Raw genomic sequence first — 18338 nt, 5'->3', positions numbered from 1 at the left:
TATCTAATGCAAAAGTACACATCTAATGCCAGATCTAATAGAAAATCAAATCTAACATCAAATCGAAAGCAAATCGAAGTGTGTATCGACAGCTATACTTTCTATTAGACCACTATTAGATCTGGGTCTGGATCTGAGGGTACACACGGTTAGATACGCTCTATTTTCTATTTGATTTTGCATGATGGGCAAGACTATCCAGATCCAGACATGGATCCAGATCCAGACACAGATCAAATAGAGGTCGAAAAGAAAGTGAAATCTCACCTTGTATATGCACCTAACCCAGATCCAGACCCAAATCTAATAGTGGTCTAATAGAAAATAAATCTCACCGTGTGTATGCACCATTAGAATAGAGGTCAAATAGAAAGTAAATCTCACCGTGTGTATGCACCATAACCCAGACCCAGATCTAATAGTGGTCTAATAGGAAGTAAAGCTGTGTACACACGCTTAGATTTTTCCCTGTTTTCGATTTGATTTTGCTTATAGAAGCAAAATCGAATCCACATCGGTACTTGTGTATTATCACGGCTCCCATCTCATCCCATCTCATTGCATACCATAAGACTTAAGATGGTATGCAATGAGATGAGATGTGCTGCGATGGGACCCGATCTTATACAATTTAAAATTGTATACCATTGTATATGGCATACGATGAGATGAGATTTTAAATTGTATAAGCACACTAATGGGTGCTTTCAATGTTAATTGGGCCCCTATAAGATTTTTAATTGTATAAGCATCCTAATGGGTGCTTACAATGTTAAATGCACCCCCACGCCACCCCCACTATCAACGCCAACCCGAAGCGTGGCGAGCGGCGGTGGTACGCGTCCTCTGACCTTTTCATACCCACACTATCCATGTCGGCGTGGAGTTGATTTCATATAGTGTGGTGAGCGCAGCGAGCCACGGAGCCCGAAGCGTGGCGAGCGGACGCGTAATACATGTAAAGTAAAACGCGGCCCCTCACGGGGCATGCTGCGCTCGCCACGCTTCGGGCTCGGTGGCTCGCTGCGCTCGCCACACTATATAAAATCAACTCCACGCCGACATGGATAGTGGGGGTATGAAAAGGTCGGAGGACACGTACCGCCGCCCCTCGCGGGCTCGCTGCACTCGCCACGCTTCGGGTTGGCGTTGATAGTGGTGGTGGCGTGGGGGTGCATTTAACATTGTAAGCACCCATTAGGGTGCTTATACAATTAAAAATCGGTACTTATCGGGATTATCACGGCTCCCATCGCATGCCATCGCATGCCATATATAGTGGCATGCGATGGCATGCGATGCGATGTGATTTTTGCCGATTTTTGCAGTTTTTTTGTCAAAATCGCATGCAATCGCATCGCATGCAATCGCATACGATCGCATACGATTTTTCACTGAAAAGCATCCAAATGCATTGGAATTAGTATGAAACATGTTCAATGGCCCCCAAATGGCATTTTTGAGGCTGTACCACCCCCACTATCAACGCGAACCCGAAGCGTGGAGAGCGCAGCGAGCCCGCGAGGGGCGGCGGTACGCGTCCTATGACCTTTTCATACCCCTACTATCCACGTCGACGTGGAGTTGAGAATAGAAAGTGTGGCGAGCGCAGCGAGCCACCGAGCCCAAAGCGTGGCGAGCAGACGCGGACACCTGTGAAGCCCGTGAGGGGACGCGGATACCTGTGAAGGTATCCGCGTCCCCTCGCGGAGCTCGCTGCGCTCGCCACGCTTCGAGCTCGGTGGCTCGCTGCGTTCGCCACACTTTCTATTCTCAACTCCACGCCGACGTGGATAGTGGGGGTATGAAAAGGTCGTAGGACGCGTACCGCCGCCCCTCGCGGGCTCGCTGCGCTCGCCACGCTTCGGGTTCGCGTTGATAGTGGGGGTGGTACAGCCTCAAAAATGCCATTTGGGGGCCATTGAACATGTTTCATACTAATTCCAATGCATTTGGATGCTTTTCAGTGAAAAATCGTATGCGATCGCATGCAATGCGATTTTCTCGTATACGACGGCCATCGTGGGAGCCGTGATAATCCACAAGTACCTATAAATCTTATAGGGGGGCCAATTAACATTGAAAGCACCCATTAGTGTGCTTATACAATTTAAAATCATTTCATAGTATGCCATTGTATGCCATATACAATGGTATACAATTTTAAATTGTATAAGATGCAATAAGATGGAAGTCGTGGGAGCCGTGATAATACACAAGTACCTCCACATCTAATGGTTTTTAGGACACTTTCAATCTGCATTCGATTTGATGCGCGATCCCGTTTTCTCAAAATCGAATAGAAAAAACGGTACTTGTTTCCTAGCACGGCCACAATCGCGGCCATCGTGTACCTTAAAGTTAAGGTACACGATGGACGCGATGGACCCGATTTCCTTTGAAATCAGGTCCATTTTGCCGCCAAAGGCAAAATCGGGGGCATCGCGTCGTTCGCGTACATTAACATGGCCCCCGACGCGACCTACGCGATGCCCCCGATTTTGCCATAGGCTTCAATGTTAAAATATTTTTAACATTGAAATCGGGAGCATCGCGTCGGTCTTGTGCCATTATAATGGCACAAGATGAGATGGACTTGATTAAGTCCATTTTACATAGGAAACAATGTGAAATGGGCCAATATGACGCATTTCACATTGTATATGGCCCCGTCATGGGTTACGCAACCCCATTGTGAGCGTCACACCACGATTGACGCCAACCCGAAGCGTGGCGAGCGCCGCGAGCCCGCGAGGGGCAGCGGTGCACGTCCTCCGACCTTTTCATACCCCTACTATCCACGTCGGCGTGGAGTTGAGAATATAAAGTGGCGAGCTCAGCGAGCCCCGCGAGGGGACGCGTATACCTGTGAAGTTATACGCGTCCCCTCGCGGGGCACGCTGCGCTCGCCACGCTTCGGGCTCGGTGGCTCGCTGCGCTCGCCACATTTTATATTCTCAACTCCACACCGACGTGGATAGTAGGGGTATGAAAAGGTCGGAGGACGCGCACTGCCGCCGCTCGCCACGCTTTGGGTTGGCGTAAATCGTGGAGTGGCGTTGAGGGGGTAAAATTGGGGGTCTGGGGAATACTTTACATTGAATCCAATGTAAAATAGGGTCCCAGGGGCCCTATTCACATTTGATTCAATGTAAAAATCGGGTCGATCGCGTCGGTCGCATCGCATGCGATTTGGTCGCATGCGATGCGACCGACGCGATTTTTCCGACACGATCACCCCGATGCAAATCGGTGTGGCCGTGCTAGGAAACAAGTACCGAAAAATCTACTGTGCAGCCAAGGAAATCTCGAATTCGATCCAGTAAATCGAATGAGTACATTGGGGGTTATTCTAGTTCACTCGGAAAGGCACAATCACTCTCTAATGGACAAAAGCATGTGCACTGCAGGTGGGGCTGATGTAACATGTGCAAAGAGAGTTAGATTTGGGTGGGGGTGTACTTCAAACTGATATCTATATTGCAGTGTAAAAATAAAGCAGCCAGTATTTACCCTGCACAGAAACAATAAAACACCCAAATCTAACTTTCTCTGCACATGTTACATCAGCCCCACCTGCAGTACACATAGTTTTGTCCATTAGAGTGTGATTGTGCCTTTCCGAGTGAACTAGAATAACCCCCATTGTGCCTACATTGTGAAATCGAAATCGAATCGAATGCAAAAGTACAGATCTAATGCCAAATCGAATGGGATGATCTAATGCCAGATCTAATAGAAAATCGAATCTAACATCATATCTAAAGCCCAGTACACACACATCGATTTGCTTTTGATTTGATGTTAGATTCGATTTTCTATTAGATCTGGCATTAGATCTTTCCATTCGATTTGGCATTAGATCTCTACTTTTGCATTAGATATCGAATTCGATATAGAATTTGATATACATTCATGGTACATTGTACACATTCGATTTACTAGATCCCTTTCGAGATTTCCTTGGCTGCATAGAGGATTTTTTTGTTCGATTTGACGAAAAAACGGGAGCGCGCATCGAATCGAATTTAGATCGAAAGGAACAACAAACCGAAACGATTTCTTACAGGATTCGATCTGATTTTGCTCCTATAAGCAAAATCGAATCGAAAATGGCCAAAAATCCAAACGTGTGTACGGCCCTTGAAGCAAATCTAAGCGTGTGTACAGGGCTTATCAGTGGTCTAAAAGAAAGTAAATCTCACCGTGTGTATGCACCATTAGACTGCATGCAGAGCAAGGTGAGACCTGCACAAATGTAGATTGGATTATCAGATGGGGGGGGGCATTTCTGGGTTGTGGGTCCCCCTGGACTGCTGTGGCTGTGTGGCCTCAGGAGCAACACAGATTAACACCTATTTTTCATATTCACTTTCATCCCTATCGTGTGTTTTGTTTCAATGTAACTCATTTCCTACCTTCACCGCTCACTACTTTACCTCTCACTACTTTATCTCTCATTTCGTTACCTCTCACTTATTTACCCCTGCTATTTTTAGCAGCCTCCCTCTCTAACCTATCCTCACTTTTTTCACTATATATTTTTGTCACTCTTGTGTTGCCCTGGGGTTAAGCTGGCCATACATCAGAAAGATATTGTACCCAATCATACAATCTCAATTGATTGTAAGATGGATTGTATGCAGATTGTGTGCACATCTTGTGTACACAATCATACAATCAATCATAAGATGGATTGTATGACTGATTGTATGATGGATTGTATGCAGATTGTGTGCACATCTTGTGTACAAAATCATGCAGCAGATGGATTGTATGACTGATTGTATGATGGATTGTGTGTAGATTGTGTGTCCAAAAACCACCAAGGACTGCTGGGGATTTCAAGGGAAATTGTACACAATCATGAGTGCAATCGATCTTAAGATCGATCTTTCTGATGTATGGCCAGCTTTACTCAGCTGCTTCGCTTTGGGGTGCCCTAGATTTTTACCCTCCCAAAATGTTAGGGGCTTTCCCGACTAATGAGGTCACCTGGACGTGGTGGGCAAGCCATTACTTATGGCCGTAATAACTATGCAAAGAACCTCGCTAAAAATACAACATTTTATTTCAATGATTATTATTAATATATTGGGAGTTTGAATTGTGCACCTGCAACCTTGTCTTTGTATGCAGTAACAATAGCCCCGCAGACTCCATGGTGGCGGGGAGGCGCTGTGTAATGCTGTGTACACACGGTGAGATTCTCTTGCTATTCTACATAATGGGCCCTACACACATGCCGATGTGTGCAGGGCTACCTAGCTATGCTAGGTCGGGCTGTGCTGCGCCGCTATTGCATAGCACACAGAGCTGACAGCCCACACACAGAGCGAGCTGTCAGCTCTGTGTGCTAAGCGAGCAGACAGCACCAGTGTTCTCCGGTGGGAGAACACTGCCGATGCCGAGATTGATGGACACTGTCCATCAATCTCGGCCAGCGATAAAGACGCGCTGGGACGCGCACGGCTGCCGATATAGCCCCCACACATACACCGATGTGAGGGCATCTGCTAAGCGACTTTGCCAAACTAAGCAAAATCGCTTAGAAAATGCCTTAATATCGGCATGTGTGTAGGCCATATAAGATTCGAGTGCTATGCAATTTTTGCTAACTCTGTACTATTTACATACAATTCATGCTATCTGCATTAGATTTGCACTATATAGTCATTGCTGCCCTGTCCATCTGGGTTTCGACTTGCGCTGCCTGTCACGGGAGCACGCATCGGGATCGCAAGGTAAAAACCTGTGCGATCTGCATACGACCTGCATGCAATCCCGATGCGATTTTGACTATATAGTCACAATCTCATGCTGATTGTACCCGTGTGTACCCACCATAAGTGTGGGGGCCGGGGGTCTGCGGGGCTATTGCAGTGCCGCATCTGTGCTGTGGCTGGGACCCTCAGATTTACTTGTCTGCGGTCCCGGCTCCCCTCCTGACTTCTGCTGCTATGAAAACGGACCATCACAAAATGTCCGCCCCCATTATGCAGACAGTTTTTGAGGTTGCTAGAAGAGGCAGCTGCCCCTAATAATACAATAATACCACATTCAGACCACAAATGCATGTTTGCACCAGGACTCTTAAACGGTTCAGTCCCGGTGCGACCCTGCATGTGCGGTCTGTTCAGTTCACAGCAGCGAACCGGCAATATTTCTGGTTTGCTGACGTCATGTGGGTGCGTAGCAGAGCATCATCGGGGGTTGGGGAACCGAAGAAGGCAGGGCTTAGAGCTGCCGTTGCTACAAGCGCTGCCTCCTCCATAATGTGAAGACGAAATGGGTTTAACCCATTCACACTGCACAGCAACAAGGCAACAAATTGGTAAGAACTCTGCTTTTTAGCTTTTTCGGATTGTGCTGTGCATCACACACAACTGCACTAGCCCAATGAGCTGTTTCACTGCTGGGGGATGGCAGGGGACCATGTGGCATGTTCTCTTCACATGTACACACGCTATATACATGTCCCTGGAAACAGTTCCTCTGATCTCTATCACTGTCATTAGCTGCCAATCATGCCAGGGCTATGTAATGATGTGCCCCGGTGCTGGGACAGCTCCCCAGCTCTCAGCACCGGAGCAGCAGCAGCAGGGACGGGGAGAGGTAGGGCTGGGTCCCCCACGGGACACAGCCCCCCCTGGCGCGGGGATCAGCTGTCTGATCCCTGTGCCAACAGTGCAGTCAGCGGTGGAGAGGGACAGCACTGGGATCAAGGCACCGATCCCAGCACTGCCAGTGCGGCGGATATTGGCAGGGCGGCTGTTTGAAGTTGGCGCCATTGCGGCCACCAATAGAAAGCGCTGCCCCCGGCGTTTGAATCCTGGCGCCCTTCGGGAGTCAATAACGGCTCCCGAATAGAAACCGGCCAGACGCTGGGGGCGGGGCCGAGTACGGCGCGGCGAGTGCTGATTGGCACGCCCATCGTACTCAGCCCTGCCCCCAGCGTCTGACGGCAGACGCCGCTGGGAGGCGAAGGAGCAGGAGGGACCCACGCCGGCGGAGCGCAGGAGCGGCCCGGCTGAAGAAGAAGAACGCCGCTGGAAGAAGGGGAAGGCCGTGAGAAGAGCTCTGGCGGAGGAGGCCAGAAGACACCAGGATCAAGAAAGAAGATCTCCGGCGCCTTCTGCAGGAGGAGGAGAAGCGGCGCCGCTGCTGGTCAGGACAGGCCAGCGGCAGAAGAAAGAAGATGGCGGCCGGATTCGGAGAGGCCACCTACCCCCCCGCCCACTAGACCACTGGTAGATCGGGCGCTATGCCTGTGGGCAGTGTCAGGCCCTTCTGGCCTGTGGGTATTTCAGTCGGGCCCTCTCGGCCCATGGCCAATTGATTGCTGGGCCCTCCTGGCCCTTGGTATTTAGTTAGGCCTGTGGCCCCTTCCTCCTGGGGCCCTGTATCGGGCAGTAGGCCCCTTGGCACTAATTAGCTGGGCACTAGGCCCGTGGCCCCATAGCTCGGGGGCTAATTGAATCAGAGAGAGAGCCAGTGGGCGCCTTCTGTACACTAAATTGTTTTAATCAATAACACACATAAATACAATAAACAAAATACACTTAACAAATAGCTTTGCATGCATGCAAACAGAATAAGAAATTCCGTAATGGATATACTCTAAAATATTTTTCAGAAGCAATTGCAGAAAAAATGAATAAAAAATATATATATAGTAAAAAATAGAAAAATATGTGTAAAAAACCGAACTGCAGCAGTTATTTACCAAGTCCCGATTGGATGGTGTAGGGGCCAATATTAGAGTCCCAACATAGGTCTAACTCTCTCCAGAGTGTTAGTTGGAAAAGCTGTATACCGATAACCAAATCAGAACGGATTGATCACTTGCTTACCGTCCACTGTTTAGGTGCCCGATAGTGGTTGATGGCACCTGTGCTATGGTTTGTAGCACTGTCTCCCGCAGGATGGGCACGTCAGGTTTGGTATGGTGCAGTGCTGGATGGTTGTCACTCTGGCACCCCGGCACTCATGAATTTGAGTGGCCTGAATCCTTTGGTTACACACTCACGCTGGGATGTGCTTTCGCCTCTGTTGTTATTAGCCGGCGTCTGCCGCACCGCCTCTGTTATCTGCGGCCGGTTATGTTGTTAAGCACCACAGTGGTTGAAGGCTCCTGTTTTCAGGGATCAATTCTTTGCGGGAGAACGTGGCTGGGGACCAATAATGCAGTGTCGGTCAGATAGCACAGTGGCGACACTAGGTCCGTCGGGTCTTTAGCTGCAATGTTCAGTCTGTGACTCCTCACGAAAACGCGTTTCGCCGCTCTCAGGCGGCTTTTTCAATTCAATTTTTCAAGTTCCTTGAGTTCCTCAATTTTTTTTTTGTGCTCCTACGCTATATTAACCTCAATAACATTCATTTCCACTCATTTCGAGTCTATGCTGAACACCTCACGATATTGTTTTTAGGGTAAAAGGTTGCACCGAGGTAGCTGGATAACTATGCCAAGCCACACAAGTGTGCAGCACAAACACGTGGCACTCAGTGGCACACGTCAGTGCACCAGCAGCATGGAATTATTTTTTACAGTCCCACGCAGCACAAGTATTATTTTTTAATTAAATTAGATATAGCAGCCTAGTATGTAGTTGTACTACTAGGTAGGTACACTTAGGCAGTAACACTGCCAGTGGCAACAGTGGACTGAGTAAATAATACTGGCAACCTCTATTCACAGTATTCAGTGCAGGCAGCACCAGTGGACTATATATAATTCAATTAATTAAGTATTAATAATATAGCAGCCTAGTAGGTAGAGAAAATAAACTACTAGGTAGGTAGGCAGGCAGGCAGTAGCACCACAAAAGGTAGTTATATTACACACCACCAGTAGCTTTATGCAGTGCACCAGCAGAATTTATATAATAATTAATTTTATATTAGGTACTGCTTGGCAGTGGCACTCAGTGGCACACATCAGTGCACCAGCAGCATGGAATTATTTTTTACATTACCACACAGCACAAGTATTATTTTTTTATTAAATTAGATATAGCAGCCTAGTATGTACTAGGTAGGTACACTTAGGCAGTAAGACTGCCAGTGGCAACAGTGGACTGAGTAACTAAATAATACTGGCAGATTCAGTGCAGGCAGCACCAGTGGACTATATATAATATAATTAATTATTCATATAATATATATTACAGCACAGCGCCAGAGGTAGGCCCAGTGGCGTAGCTACGATTTGGGCGCCCCCCCCGCCGTTAGGGGGGGGGGCGCCCCCCCTCGCCGCCGCCCCGCCAAGCACCCCTACCCCCCTGCCCTGCCGCCCCGTCGCCTCGGCGCCTATGCAAACCCCCCCCAATCCCCCCCAGCCTTACCTATCGCGCTGGTCCCGGCGGCTCCGTTCTTCTGCTGAGGACCACCACAAAATGGCCGCCCCCATACAGCAGACTGTTTCAGAGAACTATGTGCTATATGGGGGCGGCCATTTTGTGGTGGTCCTCAGCAGAAGAACGGAGCCGCCGGGACCAGCGCGATAGGTAAGTCTGCGGGGGATTGGGGGGGGGTTTAACTATAGCACCGCAGCCCCCGGCGCCCCCACATGCACAGCGCCCCCACATGCACAGCGCCCACCCTAAGCAGAGAGGAGAACAGAGTACACAGCAGCACTGTGGGAGACAGCCCCAGCGAATAAAATAATTACAGCACAGCACACCAGAGGTAGACCGCACAGAGGAGACAGTAGTACTACAAGTACACAGTTAGACTACACAGCAGCACTGAGAGGCAGCCCCAGTGAATAAAAAATATTGCGGTCAAGGTCAAGCTCAAGTTTAAGCCCCAGCAGCAGCACCAACACACCCTCTCCCAACCCACTACTAGACTGGAGTGAAGATGGCGGGAAGCAGCCGCTATTTAAAGCCTCGCGAAATCCGGCGCCGGGAGATGACGTTCTGACCACGGGGACGGACCCGAGTCAGGCGGGAATCTCCGAGCACTGCTCGGAACCGGGCTCGGAATGATGACGTCCGTGGGAGCTCGGATCTCTGGAATCCGAGTCTGCACATCTCTAGATAGAACGAGGGCTGCATAGGCTTGAGTGAATTTAAGAGCCTGTGAATTTGATGGTTGTAAATAAAGCTATTGAAGAAAGTGCAGAGTTCCCAGGGGAAATCTTAGGTTGAGTGGCAGGTAGATCTGCCAATCAGCATAGGGGCGTCAACTTAGAGAGGGGTATATTAGGTGATGCTGGCAGGAAGTACTTCCTCTTTGAGTCTGTATCCCCACCCTCCCTATCCCTTTTCATCTGTGCTACCTGGCCTCAGGGCCATTCACCAAATTGGCTTCTATAGCTTTAATCATCAATCGGCGAGAAGGCGCTCTCGACCAGCAGTCAGGTGGGGTGTCAGGTGATCTCTGTACGGTATTGCCCCCCTTTGCCAGGACGGCGGGCGAGTCCCGACTCAGGCGGTGGGACGTTGGACACTTCATGGAAGTGTCCTCGCCAAGCCATAGAAAGGGTGGTATGTCCGTCACAGCGCGGGCTGTACCCCACAATAAGGGGTGTTGTCGGATTGGGGCGCTTCGGTCACTACCATGAGCAACACCCGAGATGACTATTGCTGGTCTCAAGTGCTTTCTTTGCCATCACTTAGACAAATAGCGGTCATACCACTACAATAAATATTCATGACCTTTTTTAAACTTACGCAGTGGTTGTCCGTGTCGTTATTTATAGATTAAGGCGTTTGTGTGTTATTTCTATGCATAAGAGTTAAGTAAAGGTATAGGCCAAGCAGCATAATTCATTAGGCGCCTTATAGCCACATTCCTAGGTGTTTAAGCTCTGACCACACACTCATCATTTTCGATTCTGTATCATCCAGCTTCTAATGCATTGATGTTGGAGGCCCCATTGCTCTTTGTGGTGAAAAGACCTATGGCTGGCAACTCGGGCTGCTTTAGCTGGCTGTTGGCCTTCATCCAATACATCAAGATAGCCTCCGTCGGTGATAAGATTCACAGAATTTTACCTGTGCTTACTTACTTTCTTTTGATACTCTCAAGACTGGTTCCAGCTCTATCGGCCTGAGCATTCAGGACTGAAGTTGAGTTGCTCTAATTTGGTTATGCAGTTAGGGACAGATTCTCTAAGCTTCAAAAGTGATAAAATGGAGAGTGATAAACAGCCAGCCAATCAGCTCCTGTCTGACATTTTTCAAACACAGTCTGTGACATGGCAGTTAGGAGCTTATTGGCTGGCTGTTTATCACTCTCCATTTTATCACTTTTGAAGCTTAGAGAATCTGGCCCATAGACCGGAGCTCTCAAGTGGTCATTATTGGTGGCTTCTCCTGGGTTGGCGTCTAATACACTCATCCTGATTTGAGTAACAAGCATCAGCCAGTCCATGGGGCCCGATTTGGATCTGATAACCAACACTGTAGCATAGAATAATTTTTAGGTAGTCTTTACCTAGATGGGCGCTCGCGATTGAAATCGCGGGCGTCGGGGGTAAAAATCGCGGTCATCGCGGGCATCGTGGGCATCGCGGGTAAATCGCGGGTACATAAAAATCTGCTACCCGCGATGACCGCGATTTTCCCATAGGGAACAATGTTAAAAAGGCTGATTGAGCGCGATTTTCATGTAAAATGCCTCAATGCCCGCGATTTGGCCATAGGATTCAATGTTAAATGGGCTACAGAGCCCAAATAGGCACAATTAACCCTTAAATGTCCCCCCAAATTTTTAACGCCACCCCACGATCCACGCCAACCCGAAGCGTGGCGAGCGCAGCGAGCCCGCGAGGGGCGGCGGTACGCGTCCTCCGACCTTTTCATGCCCTACTATCCACTAGGGCGTGGAGTGAGAATAGAATAGTGTGGCGAGCGCAGCGAGCCACCGATCCCGAAGCGTGGCGAGCGCAGCGAGCCCCGCGAGGGGACGCGGATACCTTCACAGGTAGACGCGTCCCCTCGCGGGCTTCACAGGTGTCCGCGTCGCCACGGACACCTGTGAAGCCCGCCAGGGGACGCGGATAACTGTGAAGGTATCCGCGTCCCCTCGCGGGGCTCGCTGCGCTCGCCACGCTTCGGGCTCGGTGGCTCGCTGCCCTCGCCACACTATTCTATTCTCACTCCACGCCCTAGTGGATAGTAGGGCATGAAAAGGTCGGAGGACGCGTACCGCCGCCCCTCGCGGCCTCGCTGCGCTCGCCACGCTTTGGGTTGGCGTGGATCGTGGGGTGGCGTTAAAAATTTGGGGGGACATTTAAGGGTTAATTGTGCTTATTTGGGCTCTGTGGCCCATTTAACATTGATTCCTATGGGCAAATCGGGTCCATTGAGGCATTTAACTGTAAAATCGTGTCCATCGGGCCTTTTAACATTGATTCCTATGGCAAATCGGGAGCATCGCGTCGCGGGCATCGCGGGTACATTTATGGCCGGCCGCGACGCGACCGACAAGATTTCCATGTTTAACATGGGTTTCAATGGGAAATCGCGGTCATCGCGTCGGTCGCGTCGCGGCCACACATAAATGTACCCGCGATCACCACGACGGGCGCCCATCTAAGTAAAGAGTACCAATTTTTATCCTACCTAATGGTCACCAAAATGCTCTATGTATAACAGTTTGGTCCCCAGAAGGCCCAGACTCGACTGTGTGTACTCACAGCCTGGCGAACAGGTCAGCTCCAGTAGCCAGGGACTTACTGAGTGGCTCCGATGAATACAGGCATATCCGGCCTGGTGCCGATGTCACACACCCTCCCGTAAAATGCTTTGGTACGCCTGCGTCTTCCCTGACACTCCCAGCAGTTTTTCCGGGCACGCCTGTGTTTTTCTTAGCACTCCCACTAAACGGCATCTTACCGCCCCCAGACGCCTACTTCCTATCAATCATCCTGCGATCGACTGGTGAAGGAATAAAGTAGCATGATTTCATCGCTAGCATGCACGTGCATTGCGGCCCAGGCGCATGCACAGTGTAATGATAATCGACCGCTCAGCAGCAATCAGGTCTGAATCGGGCACAATATGTCACTAGTTACACCATCAGAACTTCCACTAACCCCATTCAGGGTGCAGATTGACCGTCAATGTATGGTCCTCAATGTGAACCACTATGCGTCTGAGTTCCCAACCATTACAGCAGCAGGACCGCGACTCTCCCATAACACATTCATATCCATACAGCTAAATAGCCACCTCTCAGTTACCGCACAGGAACGCCTAACATATTTCCAGTACATATCTGATACACTGCCTCTCCTGTGCGTCTCAGTCACAACTCTAACTTACACATCTGCACAGAAGAAACAAAATTACGCACCCCTGTCTGACATTAGCAGTGCATACGATGGACCAATATATATTTACATAACATCTAGCATGTGATACTGTACACAGAAGTATTTTATCACTGGGTGGGCATATGCAGATATTTATAGGCCACATTGACCCCCCGGGGGGGGGGGATTTTGCATGCACAAACTAACAGAGACACTGTAGCACTGTTGCCAGTAGCAGACTATCAGTAATTAACAGTCTGCTGCCGTTTGTGGGAAAGGAGGGGGCGGGAACAACCTCTGACTCGCAAAATGGAGGCTTGTTGCCTCCATTTTGTGAAAGTGACAAGGGCCCTCATTCTGGTTGTAAGTGGTGAAGCTTGCTCCCAGCGGGCACTCCCCACTGAATCCCCGCTCCTGCTCCCCCCAGGGCGCTCGTATAATCTCGCAACCATGCGAGATGTGTCACGTCCATTGAATGATTTCTTCAGGCCATGCAACTATAAGTCAGTGGAGACTGATATATTTGTGTGGACCTGCGCGAAGACAGCTGCCCCCCCCCCCCCCCCATCCCATGGGAACGCCAAGCATTTTCATGGGGACACCGATGAAACGCTGGGCATTCCCATGGGCGACAACCTGGCCCACCACCCCACGCCCCCTGCCAGCACTGTCAATTCGCCCAGGGACCCAGATGGAAAACATGCGAATGGGCAGGGGAACAATCAATTCAGAATGACCCCCAAGGTCAGGATCTCTGTTGGCCAATGGTGTTGCTGATGATACCGAGGAAGCAGCACGGATCCCTAATGCAAGCAGGAGGTATCTACTTATATCAGATGCCATCTGATGCATTAACCTATTAGAGCGATCGCCGCTGCTTCCATGTAAACAGCAACGATGGCATCTGCAATCACATGTGAATCAGGCCCTAAATGTCTAGTGATTTACTTCATAAATATGGTGCAGGAGACCATATCTCTGGCAATGCAGATGTGTCCGCATATAAAGTTGCTGCAATGCATTGAATTGTGAGGATGCTATACTGCACAACGTAGGGATGGCCATCGACCATTGATGATTCTAAATCATCACTGGTTTATGGCCAATACTGTATATAATAGTGCGGTACTTGTGTATTATCACGGCGCCCATTACGTAGTTTGCATAGTGGTGTATTGATACCAATACACCACTATGCTGGCTACATAAACTACGTAACTTGTTCTGGAGCTGTAATAATACACAATGCTTCATATGCCCCCATATCACGGGGCTCGCTGCACTCGCCACACTTTATAAAATTAACTCCACACCTACGTGGATACCGGGGGTATGATGTGTATAGTGGGGATATGACGTGGATAGTGGGGGAAATCTGTGCTGTGTGTTGTGCTTTATACTTACCCTCCTCAGGGCCAGCCACTGTGTCCATCGTCCATCCCCGCTGACTCCCCACAATCCACTCCGCGGAGACAATATTCAGTCCTCCTCCTCCGGCAGTCACTCTTCGGTGCCAGCGTTCAGTCCCCTCCTCTGGCACTCACAGCATACAATGTACGCAATTAGCGTAGTGCCGCAGGGGGAGCAGGGAAACCATGTGATGCTCCCCCTACGCTGAATTACGTACATTGTACATTACGTACATTGCTGGCACCGGGGAGTCACTGCCGGAGGAGAGAGACTGAACGCTGCCTCCGGGGAATGGATCGCGGTGACCGGCCCGGAGAAGGGTAAGTATAAAGCACAAGACACACACAACAACTGTATTATCACGGCTACGCTGACAACGTACCTTAGGCTACGTTGAAAACATAGTGTAGCCGTGATAATACACACGTACTAATAGTTTTGCCATGGATGGGGGAGAACCAGATGGTTTCCCAAAATCAATGTCAAGCTTAAACAAATAGTTTTGTCTCTTTTTTTCCCCCCAAGGGTTTGGGACATGGAGCATAACTCCACCCCCAACCCCGTGAAGCCCTGTCCCCCTGTTTTGATTGGCCCACAGGCCAATTAGTCAAGGAAAATGGATGATTATCGATAGGTAAAAACTTTAATGGTCATTCATTGCATAGTATGACACTATCATTGGCCAATTGCACTATTGACAATTGTCAATGGCAACCATTAATGGCAAAGGCAACAATGGCCATCCCTACACAATGGTGCGTATGCAGTGTCAGACTAAGAGGGGAAGGGTTCTGTGTGTGATGTCATGAAGTGGTGGACAGGTAGTCAGTTGTAGTAGTAGTATTGACTGACCAGGAGGCGATAAGAAAAGCATCTTGCAAACTCCGGGTCCATCATCCGCTACTGAGTGGCCGGCGACATTAAAAGTTGTCTTCAGTCCCCCTGGGCCAGTATGAGGCTGTGTTCTGCCTGTACTTTAGCGCATTGCATGTGTTTTGAACTAGATGCAATGCATCTAGTTCAAAATGCACAGAGTTTATCGTTCTGTGTATGGGCGGCATTAGGTGTATGGATCGCTGGTGCGAGTGTACACAGGCCACTTGAAACTCGCGAGTCATATCCTCCATTCATGCAAAGATATAAGTGGACACATCTGAAAAAAACCATGGGGGAGCCACCCAGAGGAACTGAAGGTAATTAAGACAATGGATATTATTTGGAGCAATCATATAATATTTTTTTAAATCTGTTGAGCGTTGTTGCATAATAATTTGTAAACAATTTCTGCAGGTGACAATTTGAGACACATCATGAATGTACTGAATGTTACTGATACCTTAGAAACATTTCTTTTTCCGCAGCAGTAATATGTGGTATGGAAAGATCGTAACCCCTCATTTCAAGCAAACTCTCGCAAGGAAAGTTTGGAACCTTGTAGCAGTAGTAGACCTCCTCGTAGACTGGATCTAGGTACTCACAAATCTCCTTCCCCTCTTCCTTGTCTAGCTTAAAACCACATTTACTTGCAACATATTCGCCATGTTTTTCATATCTCCCCTGAAAGCCAAGAACTCCATCGCTGGCATGTCTCGCTCTCCAGACAGCTGCAACTCCTTCACTTGGGTGGAATAAAAGAGGTGAGACCTTGGCTTTGCCCGCCCAATACAAAGGAAAGTGGACATGGTATGACCCATTGTTGAAGTCTTTCACCGTTCCAGACACAGAAGCTCCGATCTCATCGGAGAACAATCTTGGCCTAATAAAGTCTCCTCCGTAGGTCTTCCTGTTGTCCAAGTAATCGTACATATCGAGCTGTACCACCAACTCCTCTCCAACACAATACCGTTCCCTGGGTTTTACAATGGAAGCCTTACTTTTTCCCCCGCTTGTGCTTTTATTAAAGTGAGTGAATGTAGTCCTGGGGATGAGCACTTGAGTTTTGTCGAATATTGCATCTATTTTTGCTTGAAGCTCACTTTTAGCTGGGAGCGTTTCTTTCATTACCTTCTCCTGACAGTATGTTGTATATTGCACCAGAAGATCCTGTAAATCACAGCACAATAGTTACACTTAGGATTTCTAATGGGATAAGGGGCCTTATTCTAGTTCACTCTTTCTGACCAAATCCTTCTTAGATAGACAAAACCATGTGCACTGTAGGTGGGGCAGATGTTACTTGTGCACCTACCCCTTGGTTTTCCATAATACAGTAGCTGTACTGAATGGAGGCATCCCTGGACAATTGATTGTACACGACCCTTGGTGATGGGACGGGTGTCACCTACTTTTTCTTTACACAATCAGCAGTTTTCAATCCATTTTAAATATAAAGCCACAACATCATCATCATTATAATATCAAAGTTGTTAAATAAATAATTAATCCCAGTTGCCCGGAGGCAACTGTAAATATGCAGATTCTGACTCAATCAGTGAGGTGTCTGCTTCTAGTGGAACAGGTCTTGGGTTCTAATACAGGGGGTGCGACACTTGCAAAAATTATGTTTAGAATAAAAAGAATGTGATGTCTATGGTCCTGCTAGGAGGGGAGTTGGCCACAGAAGTAATATCAACGGCTTTCAATTAACTGATTCAAACTCGCATGGGGAGGAGAGGTGCCCCCTTTGGAGCAGGAGCCCAGGCACCACACTACTTAGATAAAACAACAGTCATCACCACATGGCGACATTTCTGTCCTCCAAACAAAGGTCACATTAAAGGTCACATCTCACCTTGAGTAATTGTCTGTGCCACAATAAGCTTGCTACGAATATGGTCATGATGATGACAAATGAAATCCGCAAGTGTCGTACCATCATGGGTTCATGGACAGACTAATCACCCTGTTAAAATAAAACAGTTAGTTATTCAGATTGCTTTTACTATTCATTAGCATTCTGCTAAGTGTATTACGTCATTTATAAATTGTTCTCTAATATGTCTGCAGCAAAGAACTCTTGTTGGGTGCCCTGGCTGTTATTTGGCCTCATCTTTTTATGTATTTTTTCCATGTTCCAAAGAACAACGGTGTCTTAAAAATATAGAGAAGATGTTTTGTTATAAATATATATATATATATATATATATATATATATATATATATATATATATATACAATTGGGGGTTTGGATTCTGTATTGCGCTAAATACTAATGCAGCACCTCCAAAATTCCTCCTGTTAGTGAGGAATAACAAGAAATACAAAGAAAAGGGGTGATTGGAGTGATCAACCTAATTGTCTCTATGGTCACGTATATGACATGTACCACCCAGTTTGTCCAATCAATACTCAGAAGTCCTTTCTGAAGGTATTTTCTGTATGTCCAATATTGAGTTTGTTTGCAGTAATCATGCGATTTTCATTTTTGAAAAAACTTTTTATTTCAAAAAACAACCCGACGCGTTTCGTCTTTACGACTTCATCAGGGGTACAACCGATGTATGATTATATAAATGACAATCCATACAGTAGGTATTGCCGATTGAAGTGGATTTAAATGTATCAATATGGTATTGAAGGTATAGCCAACCTTTTATAAAAAGTTGGATATTCAAAAAATGGTGGTGGATCTATTTTGGATGTTCACAATTGGAGGGTGATTAATCGGTCACCAGTTTAGATCAATATAGTACTGTGGGTGTGGCCCACCTTTTAACAGATAGTT

General features: G+C 48.0%; 1 protein-coding gene across 1 annotated transcript in view; it reads right to left on the bottom strand.

Annotated features, from left to right (window-relative positions):
* LOC146019420 (NXPE family member 4-like) overlaps positions 1 to 17520 on the bottom strand; it is a 51811-nt gene extending 34291 nt beyond the window's left edge. The window contains exons 1-2 of the mRNA XM_083151960.1: positions 17406 to 17520; positions 16011 to 16717 (exon numbers count right to left, since the gene is read on the bottom strand). Coding sequence (XP_083008086.1) covers positions 16011 to 16717; positions 17406 to 17492 — 794 coding nt within the window. The 5' untranslated portion in view covers positions 17493 to 17520. The remainder of the gene's footprint in view (positions 1 to 16010; positions 16718 to 17405) is intronic.
* Positions 17521 to 18338: the final 818 nt, after the last annotated feature.

This window comes from Crinia signifera, chromosome 7 (genome assembly GCF_055691185.1).
Source record: "Crinia signifera chromosome 7, ASM5569118v1, whole genome shotgun sequence".
NCBI lineage: Eukaryota > Metazoa > Chordata > Amphibia > Anura > Myobatrachidae > Crinia > Crinia signifera.
Note: the sequence above shows the minus strand (reverse complement) of the source record. Positions and strands in the feature narration are given on the sequence as shown.